The 24,014-nt window shown below is 41.5% G+C and overlaps 1 protein-coding gene across 1 annotated transcript in view; it reads right to left on the reverse strand.

The window, feature by feature from the left end:
• LOC124620075 (dynein axonemal heavy chain 1-like) overlaps positions 1-24,014 on the reverse strand; it is an 804,068-nt gene that overhangs the window by 733,359 nt on the left and 46,695 nt on the right. The window contains exons 5-6 of the mRNA XM_047146741.1: positions 20,802-20,933; positions 20,487-20,615 (exon numbers count right to left, since the gene is read on the reverse strand). Of these exons, the coding sequence (XP_047002697.1) occupies positions 20,487-20,615; positions 20,802-20,933 (261 nt within the window). The remainder of the gene's footprint in view (positions 1-20,486; positions 20,616-20,801; positions 20,934-24,014) is intronic.

The raw sequence follows: 24,014 nt of genomic DNA on the forward strand, positions 1-24,014 counted from the left end.
TGGTGAGACAAGCTTCTACATCCTTACATTTGTCCTCTAGCCATCCCTCCTTAGCCATTTTCCACTTCCTGTCGATCTCATTTTTGAGACGTTTGTATTCCTTTTTGCCTGCTTCATTTACTGCATTTTTATATTTTCTCCTTTCATCAATTAAGTTCAATATTTCTTCTGTTACCCAAGGTTTTCTACTAGCCCTCGTCTTTTTATGTACTTTATCCTCTGCTGCCGTCAGCACGTCATCCCTCAAAGCTACCCATTCTTCTTCTACTGTATTTCTTTCCCCCATTCCTATCAATTGTTCCATTTTGCTCTCCTTGAAACTCTGTACAACCTCTGCTTCTTTCAGTTTATCCAGGACCCATCTCCTTAAATTCCCATCTCTTTGCAAATTCATCAGTTTTAATCTACAGTTCATAACCAATAGATTGTGGTCAGAGTGCACATCTGCCCCTGGAAACGTCTTACAATTTAAAACCTGGATCCTAAATCTCTGTCTTACCATTATATAATCTATCTGAAACCTGTTAGTATCTCCAGGATTCTTCCATGTATACAACCTTCTTTTATGATTCTTGTACCAAGTGTTAGCTATGATTAAGTTGTGCTCTGTGCAAAATTCTACCAGACGGCTTCCTCTTTCATTTCTTCCCCTCAATCCATATTCACCTACTACATTTCCTTCTCTTCCTTTTCCTACTGACGAATTCCAGTCACCCATGACTATTAAATTTTCGTCTCCCTTCACTACCTGAATAATTTCTTTTATCTTGTCATACATTTCATCAATTTCTCCATCATTTGCAGAGCTAGTTGGCATATAAATTTGTACTACTGTAGTAGGCATGGGCTTTGTGTCTATCTTGGCCACAATAATGCGTTCACTATGCTGTTCGTAGTAGGTAACCCGCACTCCTATTTTTTTATTCATTATTAAACCTACTCCTGCATTACCTCTATTTCATTTTGTATTTATTACCCTGTAATCACCTGACCAAAAGTCTTGTTCCTCCTGCCACCAAACTTCACTAATTCCCGGTATATCTAACTTTAACCAATCCATTTCCCTTTTTAAATTTTCTAACCTACCTGCCCGATTAAGGGATCTGACATTCCACGCTCCGATCCGTAGAGCGCCAGTTTTCTTTCTCCTGATAACGACGTCCTCTTGAGTATAGTGAATGCATTATTGTGGCCATTATTGTGAATGCATTATTGTGGCCATTATTGTGGCCAAGATAGACATGAAGCCCACGCCTACTTTAGTAGTACAAGTTTATATGCCAACTAGCTCTGCAGATGACAAAGAAATTGAAGAAATGTATGATGAGATAAAAGAAATTTTTCAGATAGTGAAGGGAGACAAAAATTTAATAGTCATGGGTGACTGGAATTCGATAGTAGGAAAAGGGAGAGAAGGAAAAATAGTAGGTGAATATGGATTGGGGATAAGAAATGAAAGAGGAAGCCGCCTGGTAGAATTTTGCACAGAGCATAACTTAATCATAGCTAACACTTGGTTCAAGAATCATTAAAGAAGGTTTTATACATGGAAGAATCCTGGAGATACTAAAAGATATCAGATAGATTATGTAATGGTAAGACAGAGATTTAGGAACAAGGTTTTAAATTGTAAGACATTTCCAGGGGCAGACGTGGACTCTGACCACAATCTATTGGTTATGAACTGTAGATTAAAACTGAAGAAACTGCAATATGGTGGGAATTTAAGGAGATGGGACCTGGATAAACTGACTAAACCAGAGGTTGTACAGAGTTTCAGAGAGAGCATAAGGGAACAATTGACAAGAATGGGGGAAAGAAGTACAGTAGAAGAAGTTGGGTAGCTTTGAGGGATGAAGTAGTGAAGGCAGCAGAGGATAAAGTAGGTAAAAAGACGAGGGCTAGTAGAAATCCTTGGGTAACAGAAGAGATATTGAATTTAATTGATGAAAGGAGAAAATATAAAAATGCAGTAAATGAAGCAAGCAAAAAGGAATACAAACGTCTCAAAAATGAGATCAACAGGAAGTGCAAAATGGCTAAGGAGGGATGGCAAGAGGACAAATGTAAGGATGCAGAGGCTTATCTCACTAGGGGTAAGATAGATACTGCCTACAGGAAAATTAAAGAGACCCTTGGTGAAAAGAGAACCACTTGTATAAATATCAAGACCTCAGATGGAAAACCATTCCTAAGCAAAGAAGGGAAGACAGAAAGGTGGAAGGAGTTTATGAGATGGAATCCAAAATTTTCGGGACTGTTGGTGCTATCTGGAAAGTAGGAGTAGTGGATCTTTGCATCGCTAGGTAGCGAGAGCTGCATATCTGATGAGTCAGTGTGCGGAGTGGCATTCAGCTTGGAGGACGTGTTGTGTGTCCGCAGTGATTTCTGAAATAATCTGTGTTCGATGTGTGGCAATTTCATGATGGATCCCCAAACAGAACAGCGTGTGTGTACCAAATTCTGTGTGGATCTCGGTAAAAGTGCTACGGAGACCCTTGCAATGATTCAACAAGTGTTTGGGGGACAGAACATGAGCCGTACGCATGTGTTTGAGTGGCACGCTTGGTTCAGGGCCGGCCATACAGACGATGTCAAAGATGGTGCTCACACTGGAAGGCCAATTAGCTGCTCAATGCCAGACATTGTTGCCAAACTTCAACAATTGGTTCGTACAGATCAACGTTGAACCATTCAAGACCTTGTGGATGAAGTGGGTATCGGTTATGGGACATGTCAATGAATGTTGACTGACGAATTGGGCATGCATCATGTCGCTGCAAAATTTGTGCCAAGGATCTTGACTGCCGATCAGAAGGCACAGTATGTTGAAGTGTGCACGGTGCACGGACCTTCTTCAGACAGCATCTGATGATCCAACCTCCTTGTCACGGGTTATCACCGGTGACGAGAGCTGGATTTACGTTTATGACCCAGAGACAAAGCAACAACCGTCCCAATGGAAGAGCCCAGACTCTCCAAGATCCAAAAAAAATGAGACAGGTGAAGAGCATGATCATCATTTTCTTTGATACCAAGGGAATTGAGCACAAAGAATTCGTCCCACCAACCAAACAGTGAATTCCATGTACTGCTGTGACATTTTGTGATGGCTATGTGAAAACATGTGGTGACAAAGGCCTGAACTTTGGCATCAAGGGAACTGGCTGCTGCATCACAACAATGCGCCCTGTCACATGCCCTTGTTCATCAGGAGCTTTTCGGCAAACAATAACATGGCGGTTGAACTCCACGCACCATACTCACCAGATTTGGCACCTTGCAACTTCGCACTATTCCCAGAACTGAAACTCAAGTTGAAAGGTCGTCAGTTCGACAATCTAGAGAGGATTCAAAGAAGGATCGCTGGCAGTGAAAAACACCCTCAAAGAACAGGACTTCCAGAAAACATTTGACCAGTGGCAGAAGCGCTGGGACTGGTGTGTACATGCAGATGGTAACTACTTCAAGGGTGATGGTGACCATTAGTCCAAAGGTAAGGTTTTCAACAGATGGCAGCACAAGTCCCAAAAATTTTGGAGAGCACCTCGTATAGAGGGTCTATACAAGAGCAATGTACTTGAGGGAAATATTATGAAAATGGAAGCGGATGTGGATGAAAATGAAATGGGAGATATGATACTGTGTGAAGCACTGAACAACCTAAGTCAAAACAAGGCCCCAGGAGTAGACAACATTCCATTAGAACTACTGATAGCCTTGGGAGAACCAGTCATGGCAAAACTATACCATCTGGTGAGCAAGATGTATGAGACAGGTGAAATACCCTCACACTTCAGGCAGAATATAATAATTCCGATCCCAAAGAAACCAAGTGTTGACAGGTGTGAAAATTACCAAACTATCAGTTTAATAAGTCATGGCTGCAAAATACTAATTCGAATTCTTTACAGATGAATGGAAAAACTGGTAGGAGTCGACCTCAGGGAAGATCAGTTCGGAGTCTGTAAAAATTTTGGCAATACTGACCCTACGACTTATCCTAGAAGGTAGATTAAGGAGAGGCAAACCTATGTTTCTAACATTTGTAGACTCAGAGAAAGCTTTTGACAATGTTGACTGGAATACTCTCTTTAAAATTCTGAAGGTGGCAGGGGTCAAATAAAGGGAGTGGAAGGCTATTTACAGTTTGTACAGAAACCAGATGGCAATTATAACAGCGGAAGATCACAAAACGGAAGCAGTGGTTGAGAAGGTAGTGAGACCGGGTTGTATCCTATCTCCGATGTTATTCAATCTGTATACTGAGCAAGCAGTAAAGGAAACAAAAGAAAAATTTGGAGTAGGTATTAAAATCCATGGAGAAGAAATAAAAACTAAGGTTTGCCAATGACATTGTAATTCTGTCAGAGACAGCAAAGGATCTGCAAGAGCAATTGAACGGGAGGGACACTGTCTTCAAAGGAGGATATTAGATAAATTTCAACAACAGCACAACGAGGATAATGGAATGTAAGTGAATTAAATCAGGTGACGCTAAGGGAATTAGATTAGGAAATGAGACACTTAAAGTAGTAGATGAGTTTTGCTATTTGGGGAGCAAAATAACTTATGATGGTCGAAGTAGAGAGGATATAAAATGTAGACTGGCAGTGGCAAGGTTAAGTGTTTCTGAAGAAGAGAAATTTGTTAACATCGAGTATAGATTTGAGTGTCATGATGTCGTTTCTGAAAGTATTTGTATGGAGTGTAGTCATGTATGGAAGTGAAACATGGATGATAAATAGTTTAGACAAGAAGAGAATAGAAGCTTTCAAAATGTGGTGCAAACAGAAGAATGCTGAAGATTAGATGGGTAGATCACGTAACTAATGAGGAGGTACTGAATAGAATTGGGGAGAAAAGGAATCTGTGGCATAACTTGACTGGAAGACAGGATCAGTTTGTAGGACAAATTCTGTGGTATCAAGGGATCACCAATTTAGTACTGGAGGGAAGCATGGAGGGTAAAAATCGTAGAGGGAGACCAAGAGATGAATACAGTAAGCAGATTCAGAGGGATGTAGGTTCCAATGCAGTAGTTATTCGGAGATGATGAGGCTTGCACAGGATAGAGTAGTATGGAGAGCTGCATCAAACCAGTGTCTGGAATGAATACCACAACAACAACAGTTGTTATGGAAACATACAGGCTGTTCAGAAATTCTTGTTACAAACTTCTAGGGCTTATATGGGGGAGTGTGTAGATAATATTTTGAGTAGGATTCCACAGACGTTCACCGAATAATTTTTTTCAAGACACTATAAACTCTGTTCAATTGATCTTTCCAGTCTTTCCTTGTGTGACAACTACATTGTCAAGGGCAATCCTGAAGCATTTACTAATCTCCTGGAACTTTTCTCTTTCCAAATTTCTCTGCAGTTTTCTTTACTGCTTACTTGAACTTTTCAATTACCATCTTCCTTCCATGTACATCAACTCTCACAATTGCAGCCCAGTTTCTGTACAAGTCAAAGATACCTTTATTTCTCTGTATTTTATCCTTGATACCTTCAGAATTTCACAGAATGTAGTTCAATCAACATCAAAAGGTCTTCCTATATCTATATATGCTATAAATATAGATTTGTCTTTCATTTTATCTTCTAAGACTGGTCATAGGGGCAGTATTGTCTTGTGTGGCCATCGATTTCTCTGGAATCCAAATTGGTCTTTTGTAAGCAATTTGTGTCAATATTTTGTAATTAGAACTTATTGAAGAAATGGTTTGGTAATGATCACACCTGTCAGCATCCATCTTCATTGGAATTGGAATAATTATATCCTTGAAGTCTAAGGTTATTTCACCTGCCTCGTATATATTGCACACCAGGTGGAATAATTTCATCATGGCTGACTCTACCAAGGATCTCAATAATTCTGCGGGAATGTCACCTATTCTGTGGTCTTGTTTTCCACTTGGGTCCTTCAGTGCTTCGTCAAATTCCTCTTCCAGAATCATATCACCCATCTCATCTTCACTTGTATCTTCTGCTATTTCCTTAACATTGTATTCCAGTTGTTTTGTTCAGAAACTTTGTGCAAGTTGTTTGTTTACATGCAACTGCTTATGGGTCAAATGTTTATAAAAATGTTTTCTTGTTTATAGGTAATGTAACTGACTTATTCTTACTATGTTATTATTTTTATCATGAGCACAAAGTGCCTGACTTGCCACAGAATTGTTAGTTCCAGAGTTTAAAGTGATGGATGCTGTAGTTTTTTTTCATTTGGGTGACTGTAGTGGAATGGTTTTGTAGGCTATGCAGCAGAGATGAAAGATAGTGGAACAGGAGGGCAAAACTTGGTGCCCTCCAGGCTGAATTAGACAAGGATAGGAAAGATTCTGCATCAGTTAACAGTAGGAACAATGTCATAACTTCATCTGACTGCTTTATGGTGAGAGTGAAAAATAGTTGTGTATGAAACTGATGAGTCTCGGGCAGATATAAGTATAGACAGGGCATAACAGACTTTCTGAAATAAACTGAAAAGTAAAGATAAAAAAAACTTTTGTTGTTCAGTAGTTCTCATGCTAGAGTTGTAGGCAATTTTTTCATGATAAACTAAGATCACAATATCAGGTCAAATGTTTTTAAATGTCATTGCTGGTCTTGGGCACGTGACAGAGAATTTAGGATCACTAAGTAAAGACTTCGCCAAGGGTGACGCCATGGTTATAGTGGGTGACAGAGATCCTGGGTACAATATACCAGTACTATGTGACCTGGTAAAGACTGCATCAGCATCAAGGTATATCAAGATTGACATCATGATCGACCTCATATGAACTCTTCTGGCAGGAGAGTTAATCATGTAAACACTATTTATCTTTCTTATGTAGCACCAGGCCTTTACAGATTTAGCATCAGCAAATTGAACTTAGTTGGTTACACACTCAGGCTTGCCACAAGTTACCCCAATTGAAATTCCCTGATGTCTGCCTGATTTCCAGACAAGTTTTAGCATTTTTCCATGACAAATTTTGAGATCTCAAGGGTAGGTAAAAGGTAAGGACTTCTGTATTTCTAAACACGTGACCAAAAGTCTCAAGTACTAACATCAACATCTTTTATAATGAACTGTTTGTTTTTAGGTGGCTGGTTGGTTGGTTGCTTTAAACCTATTTTATTTCAATAAAACAAAACATATTTGGTGACAAAAATACGCATTTCCTTGGAGTCACAAAATGGATTTAAAATACCTTCATTGATTTCATCAGAAATAACCTCAGGAAAAAGTAGGCCTCTTGAAAGAAGTGCACAAGGTAGGGAAGAGTTGTATAAACCAACACTGTAGGTGACCGCCAATAAAATGTTGGTTTTACTATGTTATTGTTGGTTATTGCCACAGTGTTATGTCTATTATTTTACAGTAGTGTGTGATTTTTATTTCAAGAAGTACTTATTGCCACAGTGTTATGTCTATTATTTTACAGTAGTGTGTGATTTTTATTTCAAGAAGTACATGAGTACATAGCGTACAAACTGCCAGCGAATAATACAGTTTTCTTCTCCTTATTGTCCATACTTTCTAATATATAAATTACTTTCAAAGTGTCAAAAATGTACTAGAACAAATAAAATGTCTATAAAATGTCTATAAAATGCCACACTGTCCAAAGTACTGGGTGGCCCAAAAAGGATGGTCGGATTTGAGCTGCGTAGTACCATTGAAAGGTGAGGAGGGGGGGCCACTGCCGGCCGTCTGCAAGTCGGCCATTACACCCAGTTTGCCACGAGATGGCGCAGTGGACGGTCGAGCATCGTGTTTTTGCTGTGGAACAGTTTTTCAGAAATGATGAATCGTTTATTACTGTGCAACGATTGTTTCGACAACGTTTTGGTGTAGCGCGTGATGGACCCATTCCAGATCGCAGATCCATATCACGTTGGGTGACTGCATTCCGGACAACAGGGTCTGTCAAAAGTGGTAAATCTACAGGGCGTACACGTACGGCAGTTACTCCACAGAACATTGATGATGTTAGAGCGTCAGTGCTGCAAAGCCCGCGTCGTTCCACTAGGCGTCATGCTCAAACTTTAGGCCTCAGCCGTAGTTCGTTGCAGCGTATTTTAAGCCGTGAGTTACAGTTTCACCCATACAAAATTATGATCACGCAAAAGCTGTATGATCGTGATTTTGAGCAGCGAAGATGATTTTGTGAATCAATGCTTGACATTTTGTACTCTAATAATGATGTTGTGCTTCTTATGTCAGATGAAGCCCATTTCCATTTAGACGGCTATGTCAATGAACAAAACTGCAGGTATTGGGCAGCAGATAATCCCAGAGAATTGCACCAAAAGCCTCTTCATAGTGCTAAGGTAACAGTCTGGTGTGGAATTTCAAGCTTGGGGATTGTTGGTCCTTATTTTTTTGAGAAGAACAACGCTACAGTCACAGTGAACTCGAAACGTTACGTTAACATGCTACGTAGCTTTTTGGCGCCGAAACTGCGAGAGTTACATGTAAATCGAGATCGAATTTGGTTTCAACAGGACGGGGCCACGGCCCACACAGCCAATGACTCCATGTGTGTTTTAAGGCGGATGTTCCCCCACCACATCATCTCGCGTTTTGGAGATGTCCACTGGCCCGTGAGATCACCTGACCTCTCAGCCTGTGATTTTTTTCTTTGGGGATACCTAAAGTCAAAAGTCTACGTAAAGAAGCCCCGAAACTTAATTGATCTGAAGGAGGCAATCAGTGCGGAAATTATGGCAATTCAAGAAGAAACAGTAGTGAAAGTGATGGAAAATTTCGAGGAAAGACTTGTGGAATGCATCACCGAGGAAGGACACCATCTTCCGGAAGTCATTTTCCGTACATGATTTTTTGTGGTTAGTTCTTGTAATTGGGTGCCTGGGAGCATTTAGTTACGTAATTGAATAAAATTAATTTGTAAAACTGATGGAGTTATAGTTATTTAAAATGTGACCATCCTTTTTGGGCCACCCTGTACTTGCGGTGAGACAGTCACAATTCCTGAAATCCATCAGCCATTGCCTCTGGCCTGCCGAGGAGCACCGGAGTCTTGGGTCCATGGATAAATCACGAAAATCCGCTGCATTACATCACACACAAACAGACCTGGCCTGTGGGCAGTTCAGTGAGATTAAATCTGATAGGCAGGGCCTGCACATTGGTGAGAAACGATTAGCTTCAGATCAGCAGGCTCAATCCATTAGAAATACCCACAGAAATGGCCTGCAGTTTTGGCCTGTCATGGAAGTCCACTTGTGGGGCCAGCTATCCATGTGTCACAGACACCATGTTGATGAAATGAGACTGCGATGAACAATCCATACAATGGATAACTTGCACAAATACTCTGAGAATCAATACTAATTAGAATAGGTAGCAATTCATTTCCTCCCCCCATGAACCATGGACCTTGCCGTTGGTGGGGAGGCTTGCGTGCCTCAGCGATACAGATAGCTGTACCGTAGGTGCAACCACAACGGAGGGGTATCTGTTGAGAGGCCAGACAAACATGTGGTTCCTGAAGAGGGGCAGCAGCCTTTTCAGTAGTTGCAAGGGCAACAGTCTGGATGATTGACTGATCTGGCCTTGTAACAATAACCAAAACGGCATTGCTGTGCTGGTACTGCGAAATTGTAAGACATTTCCAGGGGCAGATGTGGACTCTGACCTCAATCTATTGGTTATGACCTGTAGATTAAAACTGAAGAAACTGCAAAAAGGTGGGAATTTAAGGAGATGGGACCTGGATAAACTAAAAGAACCAGAGGTTGTACAGAGATTCAGGGAGAGCATAAGGGAGCAATTGACAGGAACTGGGGAAATAAATACAGTAGAAGAAGAATGGGTAGCTTTGAGGGATGAAGTAGTGAAGGCAGCAGAGGATCAAGTAGGTAAAAAGACGAGGGCTTGTAGAAATCCTTGGGTAACAGAAGAAATATTGAATGTAATTGATGAAAGGAGAAAATATAAAAATGCAGTAAATGAAGCAGGCAAAAAGGAATACAAACGTCTCAAAAATGAGATCGACAGGAAGTGCAAAATGGCTAAGCAGAGATGGCTAGAGGACAAATGTAAGGATGTAGAGGCCTATCTCACTAGGGGTAAGATAGATACCGCCTGCAGGAAAATTAAAGAGACCTTTGGAGATAAGAGAACGACTTGTATGAATATCAAGAGCTCAGATGGAAACCCAGTTCTAAGCAAAGAAGGGAAAGCAGAAAGATGGAAGGAGTATATAGAGGGTCTATACAAGGGCGATGTACTTGAGGACAATTTTATGGAAATGGAAGAGGATGTAGATGAAGATGAAATGGGAGATACGATACTGCGTGAAGAGTTTGACAGAGCACTGAAAGACCTGAGTCGAAACAAGGCCCCCGGAGTAGACAATATTCCATTGGAACTACTGACGGCCGTGGGAGAGCCAGTCCTGACAAAACTCTACCATCTGGTGAGCAAGATGTATGAAACAGGCGAAATACCCTCAGACTTCAAGAAGAATATAATAATTCCAATCCCAAAGAAAGCAGGTGTTGACAGATGTGAAAATTACCGAACTATCAGTTTAATAAGTCACAGCTGCAAAATACTAACACGAATTCTTTACAGACGAATGGAAAAACTAGTAGAAGCCAACCTCGGGGAAGATCAGTTTGGATTCCGTGGAAACACTGGAACACATGAGGCAATACTGACCTTACGACTTATCTTAGAAGAAAGATTGAGGAAAGGCAAGCCTACGTTTCTGGCATTTGTGGACTTAGAGAAAGCTTTTGACAATGTTGACTGGAATACTCTCTTTCAAATTCTAAAGGTGGCAGGGGTAAAATACAGGGAGCGAAAGGCTATTTACAATTTATACAGAAACCAGATGGCAGTTATAAGAGTCGAGGGACATGAAAGGGAAGCAGTGGTTGGGAAGGGAGTAAGACAGGGTTGTAGCCTCTCCCCGATGTTGTTCAATCTGTATATTTAGCAAGCAGTAAAGGAAACAAAAGAAAAATTCGGAGTAGGTATTAAAATCCATGGAGAAGAAATAAAAACTTTGAGGTTCGCCGATGACATTGTAATTCTGTCAGAGACAGCAAAGGACTTGGAAGAGCAGTTGAATGGAATGGACAGTGTCTTGAAAGGAGGATATAAGATGAACATCAACAAAAGCAAAACAAGGATAATGGAATGTAGTCTAATTAAGTCAGGTGATGCTGAGGGAATTAGATTAGGAAATGAGGCACTTAAAGTAGTAAAGGAGTTTTGCTATTTGGGGAGCAAAATAACTGACGATGGTCGAAGTAGAGAGGATATAAAATGTAGGCTGCCAATGGCAAGGAAAGCGTTTCTGAAGAAGAGAAATTTGTTAACATCCAGTATTGATTTAAGTGTCAGGAAGTCTTTTCTGAAAGTATTCGTATGGAGTGTAGCCATGTATGGAAGTGAAACATGGATGATAAATAGTTTGGACAAGAAGAGAATAGAAGCTTTCGAAATGTGGTGCTACAGAAGAATGCTGAAGATTAGATGGGTAGATCACATAACTAATGAGGAAGTATTGAATAGGATTGGGGAGAAGAGAAGTTTGTGGCACAACTTGGCCAGAAGAAGGGATCGGTTGGTAGGACATGTTCTGAGGCATCAAGGGATCACCAATTTAGTATTGGAGGGCAGCGTGGAGAGTAAAAATCGTAGAGGGAGACCAAGAGATGAATACACTAAGCAGATTCAGAAGGATGTAGGTTGCAGTAGGTACTGGGAGATGAAAAAGCTTGCACAGGATAGAGTAGCATGGAGAGCTGCATCAAACCAGTCTCAGGACTGAAGACCACAACAACAACAGCAATTCATTGTAAAGATTAAAGCTGAGCCGCAGAGAGGCACATAGAAAAGATAATCATACTGTCATAACTAAATTTTTGGCTGTAGCCTTTGTCAGAAAATGAGGGCACACACACATTCACACACCTCCCATGGACACACGACCACCATCTACAACCACTGCATCAACTGTCCCTGAGAATCAGACTGGGGGGGGGGGGGGGGGGACACTCCTCATTCCTCCCTACTTCCCCTTGGCAGCTCCTAGGCTAACAGTGAGAAGTGGTGGCAGCACTAACTGCAAGCTGAGGGGAGTGGTAGAAAGGGGAGAAGCAGTGAGAATGAGGGAGTAGGGAAGTTGCACATGTACTCGGGTGCACCCAGCTAGCAACGATTCATGACATCTCAGTAAACAAATCATTTCATCTACTGAGACAAAAAACAAGATTTTTCCAGTGTTTATATTTTCAAATTTTCCTGATTTCCCACACATGTTTGAAGTTCCCTGATTCCCCCTCATTTCCTGAACATGTGGCAACCTTGACACTATTTTGTTTTTGTAACAGATTTGAAGATAGCAATAGCCGAAACTGGTAACAGCGAAGTGTAAAAGTTTGTGTGAACAAGACAGACCTGTAAAATAAAGTGCCAAAAATATCATCATGGACTCATTTTAAGACTTTATGCCTTCAATTGATAAGAAGTAAAATTAATGAGCTACTTTTCTGCAGGAGTGAATGAATCAGAGTCATCAAACTCAGTCGACATAACATGCCTCTCTGAATATCATGTGACCACTGATACAGATATATTAAATGTTACAGCAATCACATTAACAACTCACTTTTGTAGAGTAGAAACAGAGGGAGGAGGAGTTGCCATATTCATCAGGAACTGTCATAAACTTAAAACATAACATTCATGCATAGAGCAGCATCTGCAGCAGGTAGTTTTAATCTGTTCATAAATCACCTTCAAGCTTTATTGGCCTATTTAACAGAAAAAAAACAAATAAATAGAGGTTGCTGATGGTTTTATTATTGAGTTTCTTGCCGGCCGCTGTGGTCGAGTGGTTCTAGTCACTTCAGTCCCGAACCACGCTGCTGCTTTGGTCGCAGGTTCAAATCCTGCCTCGGGTATGGATGTGCGTGATGTCCTAAGGCTAGTTAGGTTTAAGTAGTTCTAAGTCTATGGGACTGATGATCTCAGATGCTAAGTACCACAGTGCTTCGGGCCATTTGAGCCATAGATTTTCTTAAAAGCTCTTCTAGTAACAATTTATTACAATTCGTAAATCTATGATTTAGCTTAATTCCTACTGTGAACTTCCCAATTACAGTATCTACTTACTCAAAAATAGCTACTGGCAGAATCTTTATCAAAAGACCTAATGAACAAATTATATTACAAAACCAATAGTAAATAGTCTCTCAGACCACGGCATGCAATTCCTTTTGTTAAATGTTAATACTGCATAGAAAGGTACTAAATCTGAGTTCAAGGGGGTGGTTAGTAACATAAAAAGTGTAGGAAACTCTTCAGAGACATGAAATGGAGAGGATGTATGGACTACTCGTGGCAGGGATGAAAAATACCACAATTTTATTAAGAATGTCCCAACCTCTTTTGAAAACTGTCCCCTCCCCACCCTCCCAAACAAAAGTAACACAAATTGGACCAAAGTCTACAAGGAAGCCATGGATTACTCAAGGAGTAAAGTAATGTTATCTTGTAAGATACAAAAAGCAACTGAATCTGTCACTCAAACCGTTATAACTTCAAGTTGAACAAATATATTTCAAGGAAGACGCAATACATGAAAGTCACAGACCAAGTAAACAGAGTAAGGCATGTGTGCACTATAACAGTCAAATCATAACTGAGTCCAAGTCTAGCGGCCACTGGCTGGCTGGCCGCTTAGGTGGCGCTGCTGCTGCATGGCTGGCAGACAGCGCCACATGTAGAGGACGCGCATAACTGCGCGGCGGCACTTTCAAAGATCGGAGAGTCACAACCCTTTGCCCCCCTTCGAATTTTTTGCACAGGTCTTGATGGAGGTAGCCTGTAGATTGCTAACGTCCATAGGTGTTGTTTGACTGGCTGTAAAGTCTCGAGGAGGAGGCATACCATACGGATGGAAGTGTCCCCGATGATAACGGGTTGAGATGGCAGGAGACGTGTGGGTCGAATCTGCTGGGGCTCCATGCACCAATCTACCCACTGCGGCAAGTCCGGCTGTTATAACCGGATGGGCGATGCGTCCGCGTCCGTAGAGGAGGAGGAGAGTAGAGTAGCTCCTACAGATGATGGTCATCTGGTTCCTGCATGGGCACGTCTCCTAGTGGCATCAGTTCTTGTGCTGGCACCAATATGATGGTGAGAGGACTGTGTTGTGAGTAATGAGAGATTCCAGTATCCTGAGCATCAGGTAGAGCCGAAGGTGGTGTAGCAGCATCCGGAACAGGCGTTGCCGGCACACGAGGACGAAGCTGGTCTGAATGACGCACTGCAACACCCGTGTCCGTCTGGATTTCATACAGGCGTTGACTGCAGTGTTGTAAGACGTGGCCAGGACTCCATTTTGGCATCCTGCCATATCCTCATACCCATACAAGGTCGTCGGTGGTGAACCAGCCAAGCAAAGGCACCCGTGGCCGTGAGGTGGAAGGCCGCAGAAGATGAAATAGCGTGCGGGGCTGTCGGCGATGTAAGAGCTCAGCCGGGCTGTGGTCGCCCATGGGCGTGAAACAGTAAGAAGCCAGAAATTGGCGAAGCACATCATCAGCAGAAGTAGTCAGGAGTTTCCTCATCTGAGCCTTAAATGTGCGGACCAGTCGTTCAGCCTCACCATTTGACTGTGGATGGAACGGAGGGGCCGTGACATGCATGACGCCATGACGGGCACAAAAATCCGCAAAATCGGACGAGGCAAATTACGGACCATTATCAGTAAAAAGAGTAGAGGGAAGGCCTTCCAAAGAGAAAATGTGAGCTAGAGCATTGGCGGTTGCTGCGGTGGTAGGCGACATGCAACGGACAATGAAAGGAAAGTTAGAGTAGGCATCAATAATGAGAAGCCAATAAGTACCTAAAAAAGGTCCCGCAAAGTCAGCATAAATACGCTCCAAGGGCTTCTCAGGCAAAGGCCACGGTGACAAAGATGACTTCAGGGCGGCGGTCTGTGACGCACAACGACCATGTGTGCGATTTCAGAGTCAATGCCGGGCCAGTACACATGACAGCGCGCCAGAGATTTTGTGCGAGAGACACCCCAGTGCCCTTGGTGCAGGAGGCACAAGACCGAAGCACGCAAAGACGCAAGTACCACAACACACGGCGAAGCATTTTCGGTGGAAAGGAGGATAACACCATCCCTAGCTGTGAGGCAGTAACGCAAAGCGTAGTAGTTCCGCAACAGATCAGAAGCCTTAGCGGACGGACGATCTGGCCAACCCTTCTGAATACAGCGTAAAACCCGGAAGAGGGTAGGGTCAGAACCCGTAGCAGCCTCGAGCCAGTCCCCGGTGATGGGGAACCCGTCGACAACCCGCTGCTCAGCAACATCCAGGTGAAAACACAAAAGTTCATCCCTATCGAATGCCAGATCAGGACCCATGGGAAGGCGAGACAGAGCATCAGTATTTGCATGTTGAGCCGTTGGCCGGAAATGAATCTCATAATTGAAATGAGACAAGTAAAGAGTACAACGCTGGAGGCAGTGTGCAGCCTTGTTGGGAAGTGACGTTGATGGATGAAACAAGGAAACAAGTGGTTTGTGATCCATAACAAGATGAAATTTGGATCCATAGAGAAAAACACGAAACTTATGAAGAGCGTAAATAATGGCCAAAGCTTCTTTTTCAATTTGAGAATACCTTTGTTGGGCTTCCGTGAGCGTTTTGGAGGCATAAGCAATGGGTTGTTCAGATCCGTCAGAAAAACGGTGCACAAGGACTGCACTGACGCCATATTGAGAGGCGTCTGTGGCAAGAACAAGATGTTGGCCAGGTCAGTAAGTAGCCAGGCACGGGGCCTGTTTCAGCATAGTCTTCAATTTCTGGAAAGCCACATCACATGACGCGGACCATGAAAAGGCACGTTTATATGCAACAGGCGATGCAACGGCTGAGCCACCAAAGCAGCAGATGGTAAAAACTTGCGATAGTATGCTATTTTCCCCAAGAAGGCCTGCAGTTCCTTAACAGATGTAGGGCGAGGATGGGCATCAATCACAGCGTCAGTTTGCTGAAGCGGACGAATACCATCCCAAGAGAGTTGAAACCCCAAGTACGTGACAGATGCATGAAAAAATTTTGATTTCTGAAAATTACACTTAAGACCGGCAGTCTGTAAGACATGAAAAAGTGTGCGGAGATTTTGAAGATGTTCGTCAGTGGTGGAGCCAATGACAACAATGTCATCCTGGTAATTTATAAACCCAGGGACAGTGAGCAATAATTGTTCCAAGAATCGCTGAAAGAGAGCAGGGGCGCTGGCAACCCCGAATGGCAATCGTTGGTATTGATAGAGGCCGAAAGGCGTGTTAAGGACCAGAAACTGCCGGGAAGCAGTCTAGAGAGGAAGTTGATGATAAGCTTCTGACAGGTCAAGTTTAGAAATATACTGGCCTCCAGCAAGTTTAGTGAACAATTCTTCAGGTTGAGGCATAGGGTGAGTGTCGATAAGGCATTGAGCATTTACAGTGGCTTTGAAATCACCACAGAGACGAATATAACCATTTGGCTTAGCAACGACAACAACAGGAGAGGACCACTCACTGGAAGTGACAGGAAGCAAGACCCCTGAAGTAGTGAGAAGATCCAGCTCCCGTTTGACCTGATCACAAAGGGCCATAGGAATGAGCCGAGCCCGAAAAAACTTAAGCAAGCAGTGGGTTTGAGCATGATACGAGCTTCAAAGTCATTTGCACGGCCGAACCCAGGAGAGAAAAGGGACAAAAATTTCATCGACAAGGAATCCCCATGAGCATAAGGAATAGCATCAGAGACTTCCGCCCCGGTAGCTGAGTGGTCAGCATGACAGACTGTCAATCCTAAGGGCCCGGGTTCGATTCCCGGCTGGGTCGGAAATTTTCTCCGCTCAGGGACTGGGTGTTGTGTTGTCCTAATCACCATCATTTCATCCTCATCGACGCGCAGGTCGCCGAAGTGGCGTCAAATCGAAAGACCTGCACCAGGCGAACGGTCTACCCGACGGGAGGCCCTAGCCACACGACATTTCCATTTTATTTCAGCATCAGAGACGATATTGACAGAGTCATCTATGGAGAACCCAAAAACGTGAAAGGCATCAAAACCAAGAAGATTCTCCGTGTTACCATGGTCGACCACAAATATGGGAACAGTGCGAATGGCAGATTTGTAAGATACCTCAGCATCAAATTGTCCCAAGAGATAAATCTTCTGTTTGTCATAAGTTCGTAATTGCCTAGTGACAGGTGACAGGATTGGAGAACCCAACTGAAGATACGTCTGAGAATTGATGGTAGTGGCAGCAGAACCAGTATCCACCTGCATGCGAACATCTCGACCAAGTATTTGGACTGTGAGGAATAACTTCCCTGAAATGGAAGAAGTACAATTGACAGACAACACAGAATCAGAATCAGCGTCATGTTCATGAACATCATGTATGTGGTCGGACTTGCAAACGGACAACACATGACCCTTTTTTTTGTATTTGTGACACACGGCCCAACGTTGTGGACAATCGTCTCGTGAATGTTTCACAAAACACCACGGACATGAGGGAAGTTGCCATGGGTTTTGCTGCAGTTTCTTAGAGGTTTGTTTACGGTTAGGCCGAGGCTGCGCTTGGGAGCATACTGCGGCCACGTCGGCCGGTGGGGACACGCCACACACTTCAACATCGCACAGAGGTTGTATTTCCCCGACGTCACCCCATGCCTCTACTTGTGCTCCAGCGGCACAAGAAATTTCAAAAGACTCAGCGATGGATAGGACTTCATCTAGAGTCAGATTTGCCAACTGAAGGGCTCGTTGCCTAACTTCTTTGTCGGGCGTCGATCGGATAATAGCATCCCGTACCATGGAATCAGCGTAGATTCTTTGTGAACTTCAGTAACAAATTGACACTTTCTACTGAGGCCGTGAAGTTCAGCAGCCCAAGTGCAATAGGATTGATGCAGCTGTTTTTGATAACGATAAAAGGCAACACGAGAGGCTACCACATGTGTTTGCTATTGAAAATATATGGACAGAAGTGAGCACATTTCACCAAAGGACAAAGACGCAGGATCTTTCAAAGGAGTCAATTGCGACAACAACCGATACATTTGAGGTGAAATCCAGGAAAGGAACAAAGACTTACATGGTTGTTCGTCCGTGACATGAAATGCCAAGAAGTGCTGTCGAAGACGTTTTTCGTAATCAGACCAGTCTTCCACCGTCTCGTCGTAAGGAGGAAAAGTAGGTTGAGACAACGACGAGAGACGCCCCGCATTTGATGCCGCGACGAAATCAAGTGTTGTTTGACTGGCCGTAAAGTCTCGAGGAGGAGGCTTGCCATACGGACGGAAGTGTCCCCAATGATAACAGGTTGAGATGACAGGAGACGTGGGGGTCGAATCTGCTGGGGCCCCGTGCATCAATCTACCCACTGTGGCAAGTCCGGTTGTTATAACAGGAGACATGGGCGATGTGTCCGCGTCTGTAGGAGGAGGAGGAGAGTAGAGTGGCTCCTACAGATGATGGTCATCTGGTTCCTGCATGGACACGTCTCCTAGTGGCGTCAGTTCTTGTGCTGGCACCAATATGATGAAGAGAGGACTGTGTTGTGAGTAACGAGAGATTCCAGTATCCTGAGCGTCAGGTAGAGCCGAAGGTAGTGTAGCGGCATCCGGAACAGGCGTTGCCGGCACACGAGGTCGAAGCTGGTCTGAATGACGCACTGCAACACCCGAGTTCATCTGGATTTCATACAGGCGTTGGCCGCAGTGTCGTAAGATGCGGCCAGGACTCCATTTTGGCAGCCTGCCATATCCCCGTACCCATACAAGGTCGTTGGTGGTGAACCGGCCAAGCAAAGGCACCTGCGGCCGTGTGGTGGAAGGCCGCAGGAGCTGAAATAGCGTGCGGGGCTGTCGGCCATGTAAGAGCTCAGCAGTAAACAGAGTAAGACGTGTGTACACTTTCACAGTCAAATCATAACTGAGTCCAAGTCTAGCGGCCGCTGGCTGGCTGGCCGCTTAGGTGGCGCTGCTGCTGTATGGCTGGCAGAAAGTGCCGCATGTAGAGGACACGTGTAACTCGTGGCGGCACTTTGAAAGGACATTAACTCATTTTCCCCCAATATATTTATTCCTTAATGACATTTATCATTAAAAATATATTGCCTTTTGAAACCACAGCTCTTTTCATGTAATTAATACCAAAAATATGAATAATCTTGACAAAGACAAAGTCACTTACTTAGGTCGAGAAAGGTGTCCGTTACTCAGTAACACACATTTTCAGTAACTTGCCAGCAGGCATAAAAAATTTCAGTCAACTCCTGCTACTCCACTGACAAAAATTCTTAGCAGAACTGACTAATGTCTATAAGTTACTAATAATATGAAATAATATGAGTATTACATACAATCTGAGTACTGTACGCATTCAGTGCAGTAATGTGTGCATAGTAAATAAGTGTTATAAAATGAATTTTCTACTTGATGATGCATGGTTACAACAGCCTAATAAATACCATATGTCCCTCAGTTTACTGAACATTTACATGTTTTGTGACAAATATGTTATTTTTCTTTTAAATGAAAATATGTCCACGAGGACCATTTCACTTAGGATCTGTGGAAGGTACATTAGCATATCTATTTGTCTTTGTAAATATCTTTTGTGCATTCTCGCTCTGTGACATGTTCCACATCCTAGAGGATTACCTCACTATGGATCTATTGGAACAAAAAGTACATGTAATCTACGAGCTTTTAATATAACAGCTTTCAGAAATGACATTTTTGAAATGTATATGATGCAAGGTCACTTCTGACACACAGAGACTGTCTGTCAGATAGCGACTGGAACCCCAAATCTCTATGCACAAGTAATGTACTATCAATAGTGCAAACACTAGTCTCCTGGACAATAATGCCATATAATCATCATTTTTGCATGCTTGCAAAGTTTCAACCAGTGACTAGTTTTCATTCGTATCTTTCAAGCTTTAAACATTGCTATTTTGATGCACCACTAACGCTCCAACGATACATTTCTTATCCTAAAGTTCTCAAAGGTGTTTTATTCAACATTTCTACTCCATAACTAAACACATTATTAAAGTACACAATGTCTGCAATTAATACACCTGTTTGCAATCTTAAATTATTTACAAAAATTCCATTTCAAGCATGTGAAACTGATAAACTACAGAAAAAGTAGAAAGCTCATCACAATATCAGTCGCAAGCTTTCTTTTTGGCACACAGGTACAATAAAGGGAATTTTAAAATTCCTACTTTCCAATGCCACATGCCAGTACAGATCCACTGCTTGTGTATCTTTGATGTCCACACCAAGAAATACACGTCAAAGCATTTTGAAGCACATGAGCATTATACACAAAACACATACCAACTTACAGTACATGTAAAGAATTACAGCAACAAAATATAAATAATAGTCATAAATCACATGCACAATAATAACCTGTTTCAGCAATTAGCTGGTTCCAATGTCTCTGCTTCATTCCTGGATTTCTCAAACCCTGGAGGATTGGGATTAGAGGCTTGAACTCTTCCATTTGGTCTCTTACTTGCATAGCTATAGCTTGGACACCTACAAAAATCACCATGATGAAACAGAAACATTACTTATTACTTTATAATGTGCAAAAGTAATAAAATGGCTCAATTCAGTATTTACTGATCCACATGAATATAATCTCTGAACAAGTTACACCTAACCCAAACACCTAAATAAAAAAGGACACACAATAATATACTGGAATTAAGAGGAATTTACCAGGTATATCAGCGAACACTTTGATAGATTTCTGCATAGTCTTGTATATTTCAGAAACCATTTTGTCAATCATCTCTCCATCTATGTTAATAAGAGGGTTGTCCATCCAGATATCATACCACCGTAGCCAATCTGAAAATGAATAAGTAATATATTATTTACACACCTCTAAATTGTTCTATTTCCAGGCAAAAGAAATTGAGAGAAATCTTCTATGATAGTAATGTGTGATAACAGTAATTAATGAAGCTTCCAGTTTTTTATAAGAAATACTTTTTATCTGGTTCAGGCAGTAACTACACGAAATTCACCAAAAAGATGATGTAGAGAAACAGTGCAAAATTTTAGCAGAACATCTGGAAAATGTTTAATATTTTAATACTTTTTTTAAACATCGGTAGTTCAATGTGAAAAATGTGTTATCACCAGAATCTCATGGGCTGAGTCAATTGTTAATTGTTGGATACATGAAAACTGTTTGAAAGTTTATGAAATTCACAATCAGTGACAATCCTTGGTCATGCTGTAACTGTTTATGTCTCAGAAAGTGCAGATCTGCTAAGTGCACTGAATTCAAAGGAAATTAAATTACTGCAAAGATTCATGGAAACACTTAAAATGGAATTTCTGGCCAAGGTAATAAGTGAATTGCAGTACTGAATTTGCAAGAACCAATCTCGTGTGCATGCTATGATAAATTATTTGCAGTATTTATGATGATGGTGACGGTGATGATGATATGAAAATTGAAGTACTTAGGAAACTGAAAGTCAATAAAACTGGAAGACAGAGAAAGGAAAGAGAGGGTTGATAAAGATGTACCAAACACTGTGAAGTAGAAGTAGAAGTAGAAGTAGAAGTTTATTGTCTCATAACATACAATTTCAAGACATTGACTTAAAAGTACAGAAGACTAGTCAAAACACAAAAACTGGTTTACAATTTCCTTATAATATCAGTAATATAATATACAGTACTGAATAATCACTTAATTAAGCAGTTAATAATTTTTCTTCAAAAGTAACAAACTTTTAAGATTAACAGTCCTAAGTACTTGCTCTCTCCTGCCCAAATTTTCATGTTGTTGTTTATGAAGTCTTCTACTTAATAGTAACATTTCTGCACTAGTTTCTCATATAAGGATTTTTTCAGTGTTTCTAAATTTATGCTGAGCCATTCTCTTCCTTTCACTTTGTTATAAATTTTCATACCCATATAATGTGGAGTTTGAGCATAAAGTTTTAAACGGTGGGTGGGCAGCATAAAATTATTTTGATTTCAGGTGTTGTAATTATGTTGGAAATGATTTGCTACAAATTGGATACAAAATAATAGCAACTCTACATTAAGAAATGTTGTGACTCCTAGCAATGAGACTGGTGTCATTATGCTGATTACAGAAAATCAACTCAACCTACACATTAAAAGTATTTTGAATTTGAAACAAGGTACATCAGGCAATGCAACAGAATTCAAGGATAATAGGATAATCATAAAGGTTCCTTTAATCATATTATGGTGAATTCTGTTCAAGGTGAAAGTGAATAGTACCTTATTAGTAAAACAAGGACCTCAGTTTGTTTAGCATAATGTGTATATCCACTATCCAAACTAATAATAAGCACCATCATAAACACATTTGCAAATAAATGTCTGCTATATGAGAACAACTCAACAGGCTTGCATCTATATTCGCTGAGCCAAACAAATTTTTAAATGACAAACATCTAGCAAGGGCGGGTCTTAACTTAAAGGGATTAGAATCTTCAAGCAATACTAGGTATCTCTCCAGAGAGTCATCAGACATATTATCTCTGGTGTTTTCACATATACTTGCAGTTTAATTTTTCCAGTGGAGCCAGTCCAAAGAAATGCCACTCATCATATTTCATATGACACCCAATGTCAGCTGAAAATGTTGATTTGATTCTTATTACAAACAATATATTTTTACAAGTGCAGCATGTTCATCTGATAGAATGGATCTAAATTAGTCTAGTATGATTTGGCCAAATGATATCCATCATTATGGACAGCATACCACAAACAATGACCATTACATCAGCAGGAAATTAATACCGCAGCATAGTAATAGACATGGCAAACAAATGTTCCTAATATGAAGAGTGCTAGAGAACATTGTAGCGGTTTACCTTTTTAATCGCAAATAGTTGTGAAATATTTTATACTCCATATTATAATAATTTTTCCCGAGGGCATGCAGCTTTACTGTATGGCTAAATGATGCTGGCATCCTCTTGGGTAAAATATTTCGGAGGTAAAATAGTCCCCCATTCGGATCTCCGGGCAGGGACTACTCAAGAGGACGTCGTTATCACGAGAAAGAAAACTGGCGTTCTACGGATCGGAGCGTGGAATGTCAGATCCCTTAATCGGCCAGGTAGGTTAGAAAATTTAAAAAGGGAAATGGATAGGTTAAAGATAGATATAGTGGGAATTAGTGAAGTTCGGTGGCAGGAGGAACAAGACTTTTGGTCAGGCAAATACAATATCATAAATACAAAATCAAGTAGGGGTAATGCAGGAGTAGCTTTAATAATGAATAGGAAAATAGGAGTGCGGGTAAGGTACTACAAACAGCATAGTGAACGCATTATTGTGGCCAAGATAGACACGAAGCCCATACCTACTACACAAGTACAAGTTTATATGCCAACTAGCTCTGCAGATGACGAAGAAATGTATGATGAAATAAAAGAAATTATTCAGGTAGTGAAGGGGGACGAAAATTTAATAGTGATGGGTGACTGGAATTCGGTAGTAGGAAAAGGGAGAGAAGGAAACTTAGTAGGTGAATATGGATTGGGGATAAGAAATGAAAGAGGAAACCGTCTGGTAGAATTTTGCACAGAGCATAACTTAATCATAGCTAACGCTTGGTTCAAGAATCATAAAAGAAGACTGTATAGATGGAAGAAGCCTGGAGATTCTGACAAGTTTCAGATAGATTATGTAATGGTAAGACAGAGATTTAGGAACCAGGTTTTAAATTGTAAGACATTTCCAGGGGCAGATGTGGACTCTGACCACAATCTATTGGTTATGAACTGTAGATTAAAACTGAAGAAACTGCAATATGGTGGGAATTTAAGGAGATGGGACCTGGATAAACTGACTAAACCAAAGGTTGTACAGAGTTTCAGGGAGAGCATAACGGAACAATTGACAGGAATGAGGGAAAGAAATACCGTA

This window comes from Schistocerca americana, chromosome 6 (assembly GCF_021461395.2).
Source record: "Schistocerca americana isolate TAMUIC-IGC-003095 chromosome 6, iqSchAmer2.1, whole genome shotgun sequence".
In the NCBI taxonomy this organism is placed as follows: Eukaryota; Metazoa; Arthropoda; class Insecta; order Orthoptera; family Acrididae; genus Schistocerca; species Schistocerca americana.